Source organism: Trichophyton verrucosum, assembly GCF_000151505.1.
Source record: "Trichophyton verrucosum HKI 0517 chromosome Unknown contig00080_128.r1.exp, whole genome shotgun sequence".
Lineage (NCBI taxonomy): Eukaryota > Fungi > Ascomycota > Eurotiomycetes > Onygenales > Arthrodermataceae > Trichophyton > Trichophyton verrucosum.
In genome coordinates, this window is record NW_003315589.1 from 61,161 (window position 1) to 78,951 (window position 17,791).

Here is a 17,791-nt window from a genome sequence, read left to right on the forward strand (position 1 = left end):
GAAGTCGCTCTTTATATAAGGTTGGCCGCCCGTTAGAGCCGCATCCCGCAGTTTTTTATCCTTTATTTATTTTTTTGACTTCTTTACTTGCAACTCCTGCTTGGATGCGAATATCCAGCCATCTTGTAAAAACATTTCCGTATCATAACTAGCCTAAGGCGTAAAAGTCGATATCGAGGCTTTTCTCGCGCAGACTGTTTTTCAATGCTGGCGTGCATGTAAGTTAGCGGGTTTCACGCACCCAACACGCCGGGAGACAGAGACAGGCCCAGAGGCGCAAAAGAAAACCCGGTAGAGGAAGAGTGGCTTGTTCGGAGCAAGTCAACGAGTTCGTAACCCTGGCTGTGCTCCCCTTCCCCCCCCGTATCGAGTGTATCAAATGCATCTCGCTTTGCCGTCTTGCTGTCCAGTCGTTTCTCTGCCCCGGCGTCACTAAACACTCGGCTTGGCGGGTTGATCCGCTCAGCGGCTCGCATCTCCAGCAGGCAGAGCACTTCTGATACACTTCACCACCACCCCCAAAACCCACGACTGCACGCTCGCTGCATCCCTGGAACCACAAAAAAGAAAAGGCCTCCTGGATGACGGCGAGGCTGGTTGACCGGATATGTAGGTGTTCTCGCCCTGTGTTGGTGCTACGTTGGGCGCAGACGTTGCTAACTAACCGCCGGGGGAGAGCTTCAGGCATCATTCACCGTCGTATATCCGGCGTGCGGCGCTCGAGAAACTTGCGATACTAGCCACAAAACACCCCGGGCAGGACGGTGATCAGGGCAATTCAGACGTCGAGAGGCTCATAAGTGCCTGTAATGGCTCTAAGGCGGCTCCCGGTGGCTCCCAGGCTCGCTGCGCCTCGAGTGTACTGCCCCCTTTACTGCCTCATACCTACACTCCCCCCTCCTTCAATGGCGTCTGCGTGGGAAAGTGGCTAATTAGGAAGATAGGGGGTTCGAGAACTTGACGTCCTGCTTGCTCTGTGCAAGGCAGCTGGCTCTGTTCAGCGTGGTGACCATGCTGCAAAACTCGTCTCTCTGCTGGCTGGGTACCTACCTACGCTCCATACACTCCGCATCCATTCGTCTCCCTTCCTACATATTTACAAACCCTCGCCGTGGGAAACCCTGACCCATGATGTTGTTACGGCGCTGCTTTCATTGGGCTCTAGGCACAAGTCGCTGCAGGATGACGTCCACGAAGCCATTGACGAGTACTTGGAAAATTGTCACCAGGCAACAGACCGCCTGCCGGCCGTTTTTGATGCAGATGGGACAGGGATACAGGTCGAGAGCCATGAATCTACGGATGTGACTACTCTAATGGTATCGCTAGTGGGATTTCTCCGGGCCTCGTCCGAGTTCCCCCATTTTTGGGCACCACTGGATCGCCTTGCTATTGTAAAGCAGTTACACATCATTCTATCAGAGAGGTTCCTGGTAGCTGTGGAGACCATCTCTTCCGGCATACGGAACTCTCGCTCTCCAGATCCTCTGCTACACGACTGGAGACGGTACACCCGCCAGTATGCGGCTGACGGACGGCCCCTTGGCTCCATGCTGCTACAACAGGCTTTCATGGGCTTTCTAAAGTCCTGCACATCTCCTGTTGAAAATGATAAAACCCCACCGCTGCCAGATGATACCCTTCTCTCCCGATATGCAGACAGTAGCTATGTAGCTAAAGCTTCAGACCGCGGGATGATGAGTCTGGTAAAATACGCCACAGAAATCGCGGGTGACCAGATCAATCTCCTCGAAGAAGGGTCGGATTACCTACAAGTTAGCTCCACTTGGCAACAACGCCTTGCATTCTTGGTCAAGGCTTTGTCAATAATGTGCTCTATCAACTGCATCATGGTTGACCAGGATTCTGTGGATCTAGACCTGCTCTTCACATCCCTAGACAATACCATTTCAGATCCAGACCAAATGATGAACAAGGACCTAGCTACTGTTGTTCTTAAGGCTGCTGTAATTCTAGCAAGGCTATCCCGAGGCAGTGCAAACGGGCTAACCCGCTCTCTTCTTCGCTTCATTGTCCAAAATGGCCAAAGCAGCCCTGTTGTCGCACTGGCTGCCCAATGTTTGGCCCAGAACCTCCGGCTTCTTTCTCAAGATACCGTCATAGGCACCCTATATTCTCTCGGAAACGTCCTTAGCTCTGGGTCGGCAGCTGACAAGGCTGCCACTGCTCTAACTGCCGAGTCAGGCACTGGCTATTCTCATTCGATAGAGACTCGTGCTCCCCCCACGAATGAGAGCTTCTTATCCCTTGCTATTGATGGAGAGGGTGATACCTCCGTCACAGCTAGAAATGTGGTACATGCCATTGTAACAATCGCCACTTATAGTGAAGATAGCAAGATCGTCGCCCTTGCACAGTCTATTCTGGTGCAGAAGATTGGCAAGGCGAATGTCGTAGTCGATGCATACATCATCCAGGAGACTGCGGCTCTTTCATTGAAGAGTGAGCCTGCGGAGTTCCGTCTCTTGCTGAAGTTCTACTCTCGTCTACTGCGAGATACTGTTGCTCAGGGGAATAACCTCATGCTGGAAGCGGTATGTACCAAGCTCCTTTCATCTAGCTGTTTAACTTTATTTTATGGATTTCTAATATATCAATAGATACACAAAGCAAGGAATTACCTTGCAGCAAATCTCGACCGAAACAGTGAAGTGTTCAAGATCTATCTTGTGTTCCTCCTTGAGAGCCTAGTTAACCAGGGAGCTGCTGTCGAACGTGAAAAGGTCCATCCAGAGGATCTTGAGGCAACTGCTAAACAAATTGCCCCAATATTGAAACCCCTTGCTATACTACTAGCTAGGGCAGGTCGTCTAGATCAATTAGCCTCTGGAGTGTGTGACAATGATGATATCACAGACATGCTCCGGGATGCGTGGTTCAACATTGCAGCCCATGATATATCACTTCACTCAGAGCTTGGAAAGGCGAACTACGAACAGCTACGTATCCTCGCCGAACACTCTCCTCCGCTTGTCTCCGAGAACCGCGCTGAACTGCTCGAGAGTGACATTGAGTTGAATACAATTCTAAGGCGTGGCCAGAGCCCTCAGACAACCGTTGAAAAGAAAAAGAACCTAACTGCCGAGCTGCCGGCACAAGAACATGATATCCGACGCCTGAACTACCCCAAGGCACTCTTCCTCAATGCAACGCTACTCATAGAAACTCTCCGTGCTAACTCTGGAGATTGCACCAAAGTGTTCACTTACTTCCTCGATCCGACCTTGGGTGCCTCGGAAATGGGCAATTGCATGAGAGCAATTGCGGACAAAGTTGTGACCGTCTACCTTGAGAAAACTCTCCGAAGCACATCCGTGAAATTCTCGGCCCCTTATATCGCCAAACAGCTAGCTGATACTTTTACTGCTTGTTGCCATCGTATCGTCCAAGTCCAACAAACTGCTACATTGGCTGCAAATAAGATAATCATGCAATGCCCGTCAGCCCTTTGCCAGAAGCTCTCATTGTTTACTCTGCTTGACTTAATTACATTGCTCTGGTCATCGTGCATGGACGAGGAAATGGATGAGTTTGCATGGAACTCTACTTTCACGTCAAGCAGGCGGACGGTCCAGGTTGTTTTATCAGACAATTATGATTTCAGGAGGCGCACCTTGAAGAATCTTCATAACTCAGCACGCACTTGGATCTCAAATGTTATGAACATCGCACCTTTAGATATCAAGGGGCTACTGCAGGTGAGATATAAACCCCAAGCGACGCAACAAATTTTGCTAATATGTTTTCTCTCATAGACGTACCTTTCTGATTACGATGATGATGGCGTGTATGGCAACATAAACATGGGCCGTTCGCTAGCGCTTGAGATGGGATCAGCAATCCCCTTTGCCGACCAACGATTAGGTATATAAGTTCTTATATCAATCATTTATACTCTGAGCTTTCATTAACGGCCAATAGGATCGATTGATAACCCAGGCGGCACTGTTCTCAATGTTGCTTCCGACTTCATTTCTCAGTATACTACTCGACAAGAGTACCGATACTCTGAAGCTGCCCCAGCTCGCAGAGGAAAGTCTCCTCTAGCGATATCTTATGGTATTTATTTATTTTATTTGGGCTCTGGTATCAACCTTCTAACATCTTCAATAGGTCAAAGCACCACCGCCCGGGTGACTGATTACCCTGACACTGTGCAGGAAGCTCTCGCAGCCCTCGAGCATCAAATTAGAACAGAGAAGCATATCTCGCTGGACCTTCCTCGACACATTCTTCGCCGCGCCGCTGCTCTCTTGTGTAATACGGATGATAGCCATGCGACAATTATCGCTTACCTAGTCAGCATCCCCTTCCAGATATTTACGAAAGAGTCCATCAGGATGGGAATTGCTCTGTGGCTAGGAGTTATCAATGAAAAACCATCTATGGAATCCAGAATATTGGTAGAAGTAGCGCAGGCATGGGAACGTACTATTCGTCGCAAGCAAGGAATCTTCGATCCGAACTTCAAGTAAGCTGTCTTCTCTCAGTTTCTTGAATCCTTCCCTGACTAACATTTCTTAGACATAAAAATCCTTTTATGAATAAGCTTGAATCGTCCCCGTCGGATAAAGAAGCGATCGTCCGGCGTCATAAGAAGGCTCAGAACATCATATCTCCTCATTTCCTGGCTTTGCAGTTCCTAGAAAGCCATTTCAGCGCAAGCAGGCTGGGCAGCTTGAATACCCAGCAGGTGTTCAGACGCCTGGTCAGCGAGACATTGATTGCCTTGAGAGATTCTACAGGCCACCCACTAGCTCGCGAGATTCACTTCCACATCATCCTTTTTAGTCTCAAGGTGCTCCATTCATTCTCTGGGCAGAGTAACGTTAGTTCCTGGAAACTGAAAGATCAAATTCTCTCTGCTGCACTGAGCTGGTTCAGCCACTCTCCAAGGTAAGTTATTATTTTAATCTCACTTCCTAGGGCGATACTAACTAAATATTTCTAGGTGGTCGTTTGGAGGAAATCGCTTGCAGCTCAAAGCTGAAGATCAGGTCCTCCACGATATAGAGTCTATGTTGGAGACGGTATCTTGGAAAGAGGTAGTGGACTCAAAGTCACATAAATCACTGCAAGCAAAGCACGATCTACTCCTCATTCTGATTGGAAATGAACGCTCTCGACTTAAAGTCTGGCTTTCTCCACTCGACCTAGAAAAGAAATCATACTTCTTCTATGGAACTGGTAACAAGACCGTTACTGAGGTAAGCTCCTTACTTTACCACCTCAGATTAGCCAATTGCTAATTATTTGCTTTAGGAGACTGTCGCGGGACTTCTTCGATTGGCATGGAATGAAAACCCAAGCTTAGCACTCCAGCTAGGATCACGGTTCCCATCCGCTAAACTGCGAACTGATATCCGATGGCTTCTACTTAACTTCCCTGAAAAGGCACTTAAGGAACCAAACGCTTTGGAAATTCTACTTGGGTCAGCTCTTCCGGAGGATGTCTCATTCCAGCTCAAGGTAAATTCGAACTTCCCCTCCCCAGGTGTGTGCACACTTCCTAACGGTAATTCAGTACCTCCTCTATTGGGAGCCGATCGATCCAATCTCAGCTGTCACTTATCTGTTGCCAGCGTATGGAAACCATCCGTTTATTTTGCAATATGCCCTTCGATCCCTCGAGAGCTTCCCCGTCGATGTTGGCCTTTTCTATGTTCCACAGCTCGTGCAGGCTCTTCGCTATGATGCACTGGGGTATATAGAACGCTACCTTTCAAATACAGCCCAGCTGTCCCAGATGTTCGCCCACCAAGTCATCTGGAATATGAAGGCGAACGCCTACAAGGATGAAGACTCTCAGATTGTAAGTACCTCAAACAGTGTTATGGATATCCAAAGCTAACGAACAAATAGCCTGATCCACTCAAACCGGTACTGGATCGATTCATGGACCCTGTTATTGCTAGCTTCACGGACGAAGACAAAGAATTCTATGAAAGAGAATTCGCATTCTTCAACGAGATCACCGGTATTTCAGGCAAACTACGGCCATACATCAAACGTACCAAACAAGAGAAGAAAGAGAAGATCACAGAGGAGCTGCGAAAGATCAAGGTTGAGGTTGGCGTGTACCTGCCAAGTAACCCAGATGGGGTTGTTGTCGGCATCGATCGAAAGTCCGGAAAGCCCTTGCAGAGTCACGCAAAGGCGCCTTACATGGCAACGTTCCGAATCAAGAAGACGAGGAATATCGAAGAAGGCAGCAACGCTGTTACTCCCGCCGAAGAGGCTGACCATGAGGAAGCGAATTTGCAGCTGTCCCAGGTTAAAGAATCCACTGTACAAAGCAAACGTGAGAGCCTAGCTGCGTCTCAGGCGGGGACATATGAGGTATGGCAGTCTGCCATATTCAAGGTCGGAGACGACTGCCGTCAAGACGTCCTCGCGCTTCAAATGATTGCTGCTTTCCGTGAAATATTCGCCAGCGTTGGATTGGACGTCTTTGTCTTCCCGTACCGTGTTGTGGCCACCGCCCCTGGATGCGGCGTGATCGATGTCTTACCCAACTCGATATCTCGAGACATGCTCGGCCGTGAAGCTGTCAACGGTCTGTACGACTACTTCGTATCGAAGTACGGAGGGGAGCAGTCAATCAAATTCCAAGAAGCCCGAAGCAACTTTGTGAAAAGCATGGCTGCATATTCAGTCATTTCATACTTGCTGCAGTTCAAAGACCGACATAACGGCAACATTATGATTGATGACGCAGGCCATATCATCCACATCGACTTTGGGTTCTGCTTTGATATTGCACCTGGCGGTGTGCGGTTCGAGCGTGCTCCGTTCAAACTGACCACGGAGATGATTGCTGTCATGGGGGGATACCATCCGTCTTCGTCAACGGCTGCCTCAGCCACAGCTTCTACAGCCACTACATCCACCTCTCACTCCGCATCGTACAACAACTCTCAATCATACCGTTGGTTTGAATCACTTGTGGTTAAAGCTTTCCTTGCTTCAAGACCTTATACGATGAAGCTTTCAAACATCGTAACCCTCATGCTGGACAGCGGTCTTCCATGCTTCACGCCCCATACGCTGACCAACTTCCGCGACCGATTTGTCCTAGAGAAGAGTGAACAAGAGGCAGCGCAATATATGAGAGAGCTCATCAGGAAGAGTTACGCCAGCATGTCGACCAAGGGCTATGATCAGTTCCAACTCATGACGAACAACATCCCCTATTGATTGCCATCCCGCTTGGCATAACCAGTCTGTTTCCAGTTCTACTATCCTTTGTTCTATATCTTCAGCTTTCTGCCATTTGGGCAGCTTGATAGACTTTATTTGATATTTAATATAGAATATTTTATTTCATAGCATTCGCATCTTTGAGTCATTACCACGATCAATCCCCAAGTGGTCAAATGGTATCCACTGATGTTTCCACCTGCGACGACCAATTCCGTAGCCCCGAGAGCCTTTCGGGGACGCTATGTACGCCGTCACACTCCGAGCCTAACAGCGAAGAGGCCAAATGACCTACATAGCAGTCTTCCCGGAGCGTATTGGCCACGCATTGTGTGTGGACAGCGCTGTGGCTTCGCTTTTTGCCGCTCGTTCGAACCTTCGTCTGTCTACTTCATTTTTGCCCGTCCGCCTTTCTCTCGGACCTTTAGTACGTAGTTAACTATAATTCCGGTTCAGGGGTTTATATCTCCTGTTCTTTGTGATTAGCGTGCTAGTTATAACTAGCCAACTGTCGAACGAGCCTTTCTAGAGTCGCCCTCGTCCGTCGTACCTAGGTACCAGTTGCTAGAGGGCTGGACAGGATGGGCCACATCTCAGGTCCATATAACTTGATGGATGGACCCATTCCATCCAATTGCAAAACTATCCAATAGGGAGGTTAGGTACCTGAGGTACAGGTACCTTAGGTACCTAGGTACCTAAGGTGAGGTTGGGCCGGGCCGACGAACTCCCGAATTCCCCAGGTGGAACCTTGGTTACCTGGTCGGTGGTATCCAGATCTCAACTACTTAATATTTCTCTTCAGAACTTGGGCTTCTCATCAGCCAGATATGCAAGTATAATGTGTTTGAGAGCTTCCCAATCATTTGTTGGCCATCTAGGGCGCTACACTCTTGAATCTTGTGTTTCTCCAGCCGTCAGTCACGTCTGGACTGCAAAATCTTATGACGGCCGAAGGCAAGTTTAATTTATGCCCCAATTTGAAGCCATTCAGCTAATATATGCCTTAACTATTACTAGAGTGATCGTTAAGTTCCGAAAAGAAGTAGAGGATGACTGCCTGTTAAATCGTGAAAAGGAGAACCTACTAAGATTCCGTTCTCCTTATATCAGGGCCCTCGTTGATACGCCGGCAGATGAACACAATGGGCCCCCTTTCCTAGTTTTGGAGCATATGGATGATTCACTGCCTGACATGTGGAAACGCCGACAAGAACCGCCTTTCAAAGAAATGATTACTTCTCTTCTTCACGCCTTGAATGTGATACACACAAGAAACTACGTCCATACTGGTATAACACGTCTTTTCAGTTTTCTATTAGTAAAGCAGTTCGCTAACGTTGTTTTATTTCAAGACATCGAGCCCAGGAACATTCTACTTTCCAAAGTAGGGACTCCCAATATGGAAGTTAAACTAGCTGATTTCGAGAATGGTATTTTACAATTCTACAATGACTGAAACTTTAATAGTAACGACTAACGATTCAATTAGTTTTTGAAGCTCCAGATAACTTTCCTATTCAACCTCTCGCAGTGCGTTCTCCTGAAGTTTGGCTTGGGCTTCCCTGGGGACCATCTGCAGATATTTGGAATCTGGGTCTTTTGGTAAGCATGTTAAAGGGCTAATATTGCGATTGGTATATTCTAACTCATATCATGCAGTTTGTCAGAATACGGTTTCAAGCTCTGCTCCTCGATCTAAAAAGCCCTGATATCGATGAATTCCGGCGCAAAATAATGTACTTGACTAAAATGAAACGCCTTTTTGGTCTCAACAATCCATGGCCTGACGCTTTCCTTAAATCAGATTGTGCTGATGACCTTGAACTTGTCGACTCGCTTGTGGCTCGGACCAAAACACCCTCATTGGCATCTTTCCTAGCATCACGTAACGGATCCGAAGTAGAGATTGATTTCGCTACTCGAATGCTGCAAATTGATCCTGCTAAGCGTTGGACAGCTGATCAGCTGCTAAACCACCGCTGGGCGACTGGCTAAATACTTCTAATTAAAGCCTCATGTGTGAAGCATTAGATAGGAGAAACAATGTACAAAGCACTTTTTTGAGTATGACTTTTTAATATCCAAGTTGGCTAACTATTAGTTAACTAGTCAACCAATAAACTTAGAGTTAGTTCCAGACAAGTAGTAAAATTATTGCCCGATATCTCTACAAGATGTACTTAAACTTATGCTCTATTGAATAGAACAACCAATTCAGCAAAGGCATTGAAAGGTAAACTTATAACTAGTACAGCAGACTCCAGATTAAACCAAAATTGCTTCCTAATTATCATCAAACCCAGCTACTACTCCTACCCCCCCTCAAAACTCGCCAGTAGTTTATCCAAGGAACACGTTAGCGTTGTGGCAGTATATCCTCTGTTCAAGGTTATTTTATTTCTGTTTGGCGGGGTCCCTAGCAATGTGTTTCCTGGTAACATGTTCGCCGTTTCCATTTCCGTTCACGGTAATATGTTCGACGGGATCCTCAGGACTGGGATGGAATACTTCTCTAATGTAATTAATTAGTAAATGGAATATACATTGTAGATCGAGATTACCTACTGAATTTCGATCTCATCAATAACCCCCAGCTGTTGAGGCCCAAAGAGTTTTCCGGATTCACTCTCTTGCTTAACTCTGTTCGCCATCTCGGCCTTCAAAGTGTCTGGGACAATGTCCACGGCGCGTACCCATCCGGGTCCACGGCTTGCGAGCACAATGTTCATGAACTTTTTAGTGACATAGTTGTAGGCTCGACCGATGACTTGGCCAGACATCGTGACGGAGTGGAATTGTAGGGCGTTCGGTATTTGGTATATGCTTGATATCAAAGTAGAATAGGATGTGATTTGCTTGCTATTGTGACAAAAGGTATGGAATAAGAATGAGTCAAAGAGGGAGAGAAGGGGGTATTTATATTCCAACGTGAGGCTATCCTTCATCGCCCATAAGAACAGTTCCTGAACTTCTAAGCCCGAGCGATGTTTGTTTTTCTGTTGCCTTGGACTTGCCGTAACCAACAGACCAGGGGGGAATGCTGGTGACAAGGTGTTGAGATTCGCTCATTGGCTGGTATGGAGTTGGTATACGCCGCAATGTTTTTTTAGATACTGGCGCTTAAACACTGGCTATGCAAATCGGGCCACCTTATCCAATGATGAAGATGTTACGATGTAGTTATGGAACAGAATGGCCCCCATTTTACATCAGACGGGCAGTGGAAGGTGCCGAGTTCGCCCAATTGTAGGCAATCTCTTCGCGCCGGGAATTTACTTCTTGACCACATCTGCTATGCCCGAAACATCATTGAATGAAAGAGAAGTTAGTAGGGTGAGACCAACATGCTTGCGGCGACTCAATATTGCTAACATGCGCACTTTACATGTTAGCATACACATAAAGCAGCAGCATCGCTAGGTAGTCACCACCACCACTTGGAACATGATTGTTCTGGTGGTTGTATCAACACCTGCATATAAACACCTTCCCCATCAGGCAGGTTATACCGGACCAGAGTAAAGAGATCTACATGTTGAGCCGCATGCTTAGTCAGCCTTCCTTCTTTGGACACCGCCCTTTTCAGTGCATTCAACGGTGCTTTTTACCAGCGAAGAGGCCATCTAACATACATACGATTACCTTGAGTAATTGAGATAATGGACCTTAGTCCAACTTCGCTTTTTGCCCCTGGTTCGAATCAGGTGGAAGGTTTTTTACTTGTATATTCTTTATATTTTTGGTATTGCTAAGAGGGTCTTATAACTACTAGGACAAGATGTTTCGACGACTGGTTCAGTGATGTTGTTCGTGTTGATAGCCAGCTAACTAGATAACTAATATTCACACCAGAAAGAAAAAACTGAGTCCAGAGCTTGCTTGCAAGGCTTGCTTCAAATATAAGAAATAGACATGCTGATAAGAAGGCCAAAGAGGTGTGATGATAGGGGCATAGGTTTACACGGTAAGATGTTCCAGCCGTATAGTCGGTGCGTATGCAGCATAGAAAAAGGACGCCAAAGAAAAGGAGGTAAACATAAAAGGAAAAAGAAAAAATAGAGAGGAAGAGTTCAACTTCACTCCGGTACCAATATTCGAATATCCCACCACCGCCTTACTTGTTGATATCTGATTCGATGACCGATCTGCTTCCATGCCTGACAAACTCCCATCATTCCAAATAACACATGAGAAATATGAGAAATAAACACGGTTCCTTGAGATATGGTGGCTAGATGTGAGAAAAGAAAAAAAAAGAAAAGAAAGGAGAAGAGAAGAGAAGAGAATATAAAATCGGTAAGAAGGTCCTACTCAGCTATAGTCAATCCATGAAATCGGCACGCAAGATCTTCTCCTGGAAGTAATCCGGCTTGGGTCGTGGCTTGGGCTGCTGCTGCGGAGGCTTCTGCTGCTGCGAAGGTGGTGGAGGGGAAGAGGGGTGACGCTCTAGTAGCTCCTTTGGTGGCGGCTTGTACGCCTCCATAGTAGCAACGGAAGCCGATCGGTGATGTTTGCCTGGAAACGAGGCCGATGAGAAGGAAGATGAGAGCGATGGGGACGAGGAAGGGGAAGTGTTGGACGTCGAAGAGCCAGAGACAGAGGACGGGTGTTGCTGCCCCTGCCCATGCCCCTGCCCTTGCTGCTGCTGATGCATGGAGAAGCTTCCGGCCAGGGACGGAGCTCGCTCTGCTCTGGATCGAAGAGCTTCTGGCCAGTTGAAGCCTTCGCCTGTTGGTAGAGTCATGTTAGCATATAGACTTTCTTCTCGGATAAAATGTTAAAGTATGCGGGGTATTGAGATAAATCTTTCAGAAAATCGCCGCTATGACTTTTGTGGTATCAAAACGCGGCTGGTGCTCAGTTGACGAAAAAGGCTCCTACCAAGGCTACCACCCCTGCAATAAATGCTAGGGGTGATAATGAGTTGTTTGAATGAGGGAATTGAGTGCTTATCCGGAATGGAAAGGGATTGATATATACCATTTAAACTGGCGGCCCGGTCCCGGAAGCTGAAGGATACCCGTCTTGCAAATGGGGGTGGAGATGTTGGCATCGGTGTGTCTTCTTCGTCCTCTTCCTCGACAACTGCCTGGTCCCGTGTTGGAGAACTCGAGAGAATCGAGCTGGAAACACTTCCTCGTCGGCGTCGGCCATTGGGAGGAGGTACCGTGGTTCCAGCTGCTGCCGTCGGCGTGGCTGTCGCCGCAGTCTGTCCAAAGGGAGCAGACTGGTTAGTGGGGGAACCAGATAGTCCAAGCGTGGTGATCGACATTCGCCGACGATGTGGTTGTTGTTGAGCGTTTGATGCCGCTGCAGTAAAGAGAGGGGCGGTAGTACTCGAGGTATTGGTGTTCAATGGTGGGGGTGCAGCGTTCCCGGGCCGAGCAAACATCTCTGTGATCGAGGCACGACGGCCTCGAGGTGCAATGGGTGTAGTAGGGGGTGAGTTTGACATATGAGCGCCGTTCGACATGATGGTGGGCGTTTGTAGTATGGTTGAGAAGCGGTGTACGTTAGCGTTTCAAGTAGAACTGTTGAACAGCCGTTGAAAAACGGCGGATTCGTTACGATATCAACCAGTAGTTGAAATCGCAGAAAACGGCGGTTTGAAGCAGTGAGAACAGCGAAGAATCCGGTTCTGTGTTCTCGAAGGCCGTTCTTGTATCAAACAGCCGGTTTGTCGTTCAAGATGACGTGGATCTGCAGATCTTCAACCAGGCACTCAAGCGAACCTCAAGCGATGGAGCACAGAGTATGGGGTTATGAGGTAGACCACAGTCGTCGTCAAGCAGTGAGTGAGCGGAGTAAAGGGAAAATGAGTCAATGATATCTCTCTCCAATGGAAGAAGAGAGGCGAGAGGGAGTGAGGGGGGGAGGTCCCAAGGTGCCCGTTCACTGGTAGGAGCTGGAACGGAACTGTGGGGAGCTTCGGGTGGCAAGCAGAGGTGCCTGATCACTTCGCAACTAGCGGCTACTCCAAACCACACGGTTATCGCGGTGAATTCCAGGCTGCAACGTCGTCTGCAACGCCCGTCACTGAGTGAGAAACGAGAGATGAAGTCGAGGTCGAGAGAAAGGAGGTCGAGGAGGAAGATAAAGAAACAGAGAGGTTCGCTTATGTCAGCCAGCCCCCACAAAGACCACGCCACTCTCCAGCCAATCAGCGTTGGGAGTTTACTCTTCAGTCACATGCTAATTACGGTTACCTTACGATACCGCTGATACGCACCCGTTTAGCGTGTGAAGGGCCAGGCCGATACACCCCATTTCATACATCGCTAGCGGTAATTTACCCCGGATTTCCATGACTAAGCTTTGCTGACTAACGACCGCTATGGCGGATTACCGATGATCCGGTTACAGGTCCGCCACGTGACTGTTCATTACGTCATTAGGTAAGCTGCACAGCGAACAACGGCCCTTAAGGCATATCAGAAGAAGTATCTTGATAGGTAAGGGCGGTTGCTTAGATTCCCTAGTTCCCAGGCTAGATAGAGTGGATATTTCCTTTTCGAGGGCCGCTGGACTAGTGATATGGTGAAGGAGAGTAGAAGACCTTACGCTTAAGAGATAACGCCCAGCACAGACACACCTTACAGATTAAGGAGAAGAAAGGAATGATGAAGGGTAAGAATATATATTATTGGTAACTAATTTATACAGGTGAATTGAACAAAAAGTTAGGATAAGGAAAAGGGTAACAATATAGAATGACAGTTTAGTCAAACACCACACAAAAAAGAACAAAAAGCACCGTCATTTCTGGTATAAACAGCATAATCATCAATCAGGCATCCCATGAAGTTATTGATCTGGAAAAGAAAAGATAAAGATAAAGAGAAGAGAAAGGCAAAGGGCAATTTCAGTTATGGTGTAAACGCCGACACCTTTCCTGCAAATCGAGCTCCGGCACTGCCTCGCTTGTGAAGTCTCTCTCGTTCTTTGCTGTCGACCGCCGGCATGGACGAACCGTTACCTTCAAGTCCGCGGATAGTAGGTAGAGCACTCAGGGTATCCCCGGTGCTACTACCCCCACCGTCAAGACGAGAGGATCGAACGTTTCGTTGGGTGAGATAAAGCTGCGCGGATTCAGAGAGGGGAGAAGTTGGCAATTTTGATGGCATGATGGCTCCGTTCTGGACAAGGAGTTCGGCAATAGGGAATGGCTTAGCTATGGCGCTAGCACTGGAAGAACGGCTCGGGATAAATGGTCTTTGGCGGCCCAAGCTAGGGCTCGCTGGAGGAGAAATAGCTGGTGCTGGATCTGCTGAATCCAAGGCAGCAGTCAGAGCGTTGGTTTTGCGGTTGGTATCAATAGCATTAACATTGACTCCTAAGGCAATGGCATAGAGTACACCTTGGATGTCGTTCATTTCGATGGCGTTGAAGAGTGTTTCGACAGGAGAGTTGTATTCAGGTGATTCGGGTGAGACTACACGAACGAAGGCACGCTCGCTATATTTTGCGGTGATGAATTTTAGGCGTTGCTCTCTGGTCGCTGTTGGACCGGGCTTGACGCCTGGGGATAGCTGTGCTTCCCAGACCATGTTGCTGATTCGGTTACCTACTTGGAGTAGGATTTCCACAATGTCGTTGGAGAAGGAGTGAATGTCGAGTGTGAGAGATCGGACTTTGGAGATGTGTGTTCCGAGGGATCGATGGATTCCGCTGCATTCAATGCAGAGGACTATGCCGAGGTTGATGGAAACCCATTCAACCTTTGATGTTGAGCAGCAATCGGCACACCAGGTGTTGCCTTCATCAGCTGCGCGTATGGTTTGAAGTAATTTGGCGGGATCGTCATCGTAGCCATGGCTGCCACTTCTCATGTAGCCGGGCCGTGCGCCAACCGTTGTTCGACGTCCCATGTTGTTTGAGTTAGATGGAGACACGGATTTGCCAGTCAGGGCGGATCCTATTGTGCGTCCAGATAATTTTTCCTTTGGTGTAGTTTGTTTGGTACGTGGGGTGGAGACTCGTCCTTCTACAGCGCTCTGTAGGGCGTTGTTGATGGCTGTGATCCAGTTTCCCATGTCCTGCTCAGAAGTGGCTTGGTAGATTCGCTTGAACTGTGGCGTGATAACCTCAAAGCAGAAACGTCTTTCCGCATTGCGCGCTTCACGTACAGAGGCCATTCGCAAATCGATCGGATCCATGTGCAAGTCCAGCTTTTGCTTCCAGTTGCTGTATTCTGAAAGCTTGCCTTGGTCGAGCACGATCCAGAATCTATCAATGGCGTTAGAAATCCTAAAGATAGGAACGTTAAAAAAAGGGGAGAAAGAGACATACTTGTGCCACGCTTGTTTGTTGATCCCTTTCGGGTCCATATGCGACCCAGGGCGTGATAAAGCCCACAACAACCCCTCCTTCTTTTGCTGTCCGTTTGCGCCCTCTGTGGCCGCCTTACTAGTGCTATCGCGCTCTTCCAAGTCACGAAACCCTTTGAAACGGTTTTGTGTGGAAGAGACAGGCCCGGTGTTGGAGCCGGTAGGAACCGTCGCTCCTCCGTTGGGTGAATTCGATCGCCCCGAAGTATTGCCAGAATAGCCACGAAAAGTCGAGTTAGTGCCATCTGCATGGCCAAGGTCGGAATCGGACGTGTAGGAGGTCGCGTTGTTATTTGTAGTGCTGTTGCCACCTGGAGTAGGTGGAGATGGGCCGGGGTTTTGGGCTGTGTCGGGTTCGATGTATTTCTTGCTGCTATTCTCGAGAAGTCTTCGCTTTTCTTCGCGTTCGGTACGTTGAGTTTTAAACTCTTTATCGACCTTGTTGACTTCATCGACGAGAGCATCAAGATGAGGTAGGAAGGCTTCGACCCCCCGTGAAGTTGAGATATGGGCATTTGCCTGACAAACGGCAAATTGGGTGAGGCTGGCGAGCAACTCCTGTTCACGTTTTCCGCCAGTTAAATCCTGCATGAAAGAGGAATAGTCGAATCGGCTTAGTTCGAATTTGCGTCTTTTCATTTGGTATTTTGAGTCACTCTCGACTCGTTTCTTTTCCTTGAGGGAATCTTGTCGTTGACCGAGGTATTTGCTAGCGTATGCGTAGTAGTCTCTACTCTCGTCATCGAATTCTTTCTTCTTGGCATCGGCTTGCTTCATGTCAACGTGGTAAAATCGCGATAGAGGTTTGACGACGAATTCATGCATGTATTCGGCGTCTAGTCGTTCGGCTGCGAGGAGCTCACGCCCCGCACGGTTAAAGTAATGGTCAAGCGCAGGCTGTATAGCTGGCGCGTTGGCCTTTGCAGTATCTCCGAGAGTTTTGATAAAGTTGTAAATTGCATCATGGCAACTAATACGAGCGTGGTAAGCTACTTCGGCCTTTTTGAGCAGCTTCTTCATTCTCGTGCGTAGATTTCCAGTCTTTTGTTCGAGGGATTTCATGGTGGCCCGGAATAGGGGACCGTCGTCGACCGCGCACATATCCTCGCCAGGATGGTGACAGGTGACATCCACCTTGGGACCTCCCAGCGCACTGGTGGATGGTTGCACGTTTTGGACGGCATTGTTGCTGTTGTGCGCTGTGAATCTCCGAAAGCAATCCTGGTATTCGACAGTGGGTGCCGCGGGGGCAAGTTCGTCGTTTGACTCATTTGGGTCACTTGTTCTAGAGACGTTCGAGTGGGATGAGACCTGTCGGTTGCGCTGTGGCACCGCGAGCTCAAAACCGGTCGACTCGAAACTTGGGCTTGTTGAGGGTCTGGGGGGTCCTTGAACCCAGTATTGGAACCAGGCCAGGGTGTTCAATCTGTTGGACCTCTCGTCGTAGTCGAGAAAACTGCAGCAATTGCGCCATCCGCCGCATTTCTCTTCAATTTTGACTGGTGGCTTCCATTTCCACGACCAGTCGAATTGCACCGATGGCGACCCTCCAGTGTTGAAGGTGCCAATGTGGCGAACGTTTTCGTTGTTGTTTTGGATATTCGGGTCCGCGTGAAATTCATGCGTGACCAGATTGTCAAGGTCCTTTGCATTTGCAGCGTATGCAAAAGTGAGACTCTTGACCGTGTTGTCGATGCCCGATGGGAGGGCACTAGAGACGCCATTGACAGTGGTTGGCTTGGGGGCGGCTGTGCCCTTTTCTTGTCGAATGACGAAAGTAAAGCAGAAGTGGAGCTCGTCCTCGTTGGTTAGCCGCAAGATGAAGGACGGGCCCTGGCTGTTGTTGAGTGGGTTGAAGGGAGGATCAGGGTCCTAGATGTAGATATCATGGTATCAGTGCAGTTCTTTGATAAGGGAACGCAGCCATAGTTGCGTGCGGCGCATGCCAGAGTCCGGAACCAGAGTGCTAACAAACGCACCTGAATGAATTCAATAGGGGTGTTATCACCAGCATCTCTCTTAGCAGATATCTGCGATGCTGGGTAGCCATTTGGTGAGATCACCAAGAGAACAGCTCCACTCCGGTTGGTGACAACCAGAGAGGAGATGCTGACTATAAGGATAAGCCCAGTTAGTAACCGTAGCCATTAGAGAGACAAAGATAGCTTACATTTTCTTTGATCCCTCAGGTAGAGGGCAGAAGGAATGGAGGACTTGCAATGGGACTGAACGTTTCCCAT

The 17,791-nt window shown here is 48.3% G+C and overlaps 5 protein-coding genes across 5 annotated transcripts; 2 read left to right on the forward strand and 3 right to left on the reverse strand.

Annotated features, from left to right (window-relative positions):
* Positions 1-809: 809 nt before the first annotated feature.
* On the forward strand, positions 810-7,218 carry TRV_00736 (uncharacterized protein; the record flags this gene model as incomplete). Its single annotated transcript, XM_003025032.1, has 10 exons — positions 810-830; positions 945-2,555; positions 2,622-3,719; positions 3,777-3,885; positions 3,943-4,492; positions 4,546-4,917; positions 4,973-5,228; positions 5,284-5,490; positions 5,546-5,833; positions 5,884-7,218. 10 exons carry the CDS (start codon positions 810-812, stop codon positions 7,216-7,218), a joined length of 5,847 nt encoding a protein of 1,948 aa, XP_003025078.1.
* Positions 7,219-8,191: 973 nt separating this feature from the next.
* Positions 8,192-8,680, forward strand: TRV_00737 (uncharacterized protein; the record flags this gene model as incomplete). The annotated part of the gene is made up of 1 exon (XM_003025033.1): positions 8,192-8,680. One exon carries the CDS (start codon positions 8,192-8,194, stop codon positions 8,678-8,680), a length of 489 nt encoding a protein of 162 aa, XP_003025079.1.
* Positions 8,681-9,618: 938 nt separating this feature from the next.
* TRV_00738 (uncharacterized protein) lies at positions 9,619-10,169 on the reverse strand (the record flags this gene model as incomplete). The annotated part of the gene is made up of 2 exons (XM_003025034.1): positions 9,619-9,736; positions 9,790-10,169. 2 exons carry the CDS (start codon positions 10,167-10,169, stop codon positions 9,619-9,621), a joined length of 498 nt encoding a protein of 165 aa, XP_003025080.1.
* Positions 10,170-11,545: 1,376 nt separating this feature from the next.
* TRV_00739 (uncharacterized protein) lies at positions 11,546-12,697 on the reverse strand (the record flags this gene model as incomplete). Its single annotated transcript, XM_003025035.1, has 2 exons — positions 11,546-11,952; positions 12,106-12,697. 2 exons carry the CDS (start codon positions 12,695-12,697, stop codon positions 11,546-11,548), a joined length of 999 nt encoding a protein of 332 aa, XP_003025081.1.
* Positions 12,698-14,090: 1,393 nt separating this feature from the next.
* Positions 14,091-17,791, reverse strand: TRV_00740 (uncharacterized protein; the record flags this gene model as incomplete). The annotated part of the gene is made up of 3 exons (XM_003025036.1): positions 14,091-17,423; positions 17,531-17,664; positions 17,722-17,791. The coding sequence occupies 3 exons, from the start codon at positions 17,789-17,791 to the stop codon at positions 14,091-14,093; spliced, it is 3,537 nt and encodes a 1,178-aa protein (XP_003025082.1).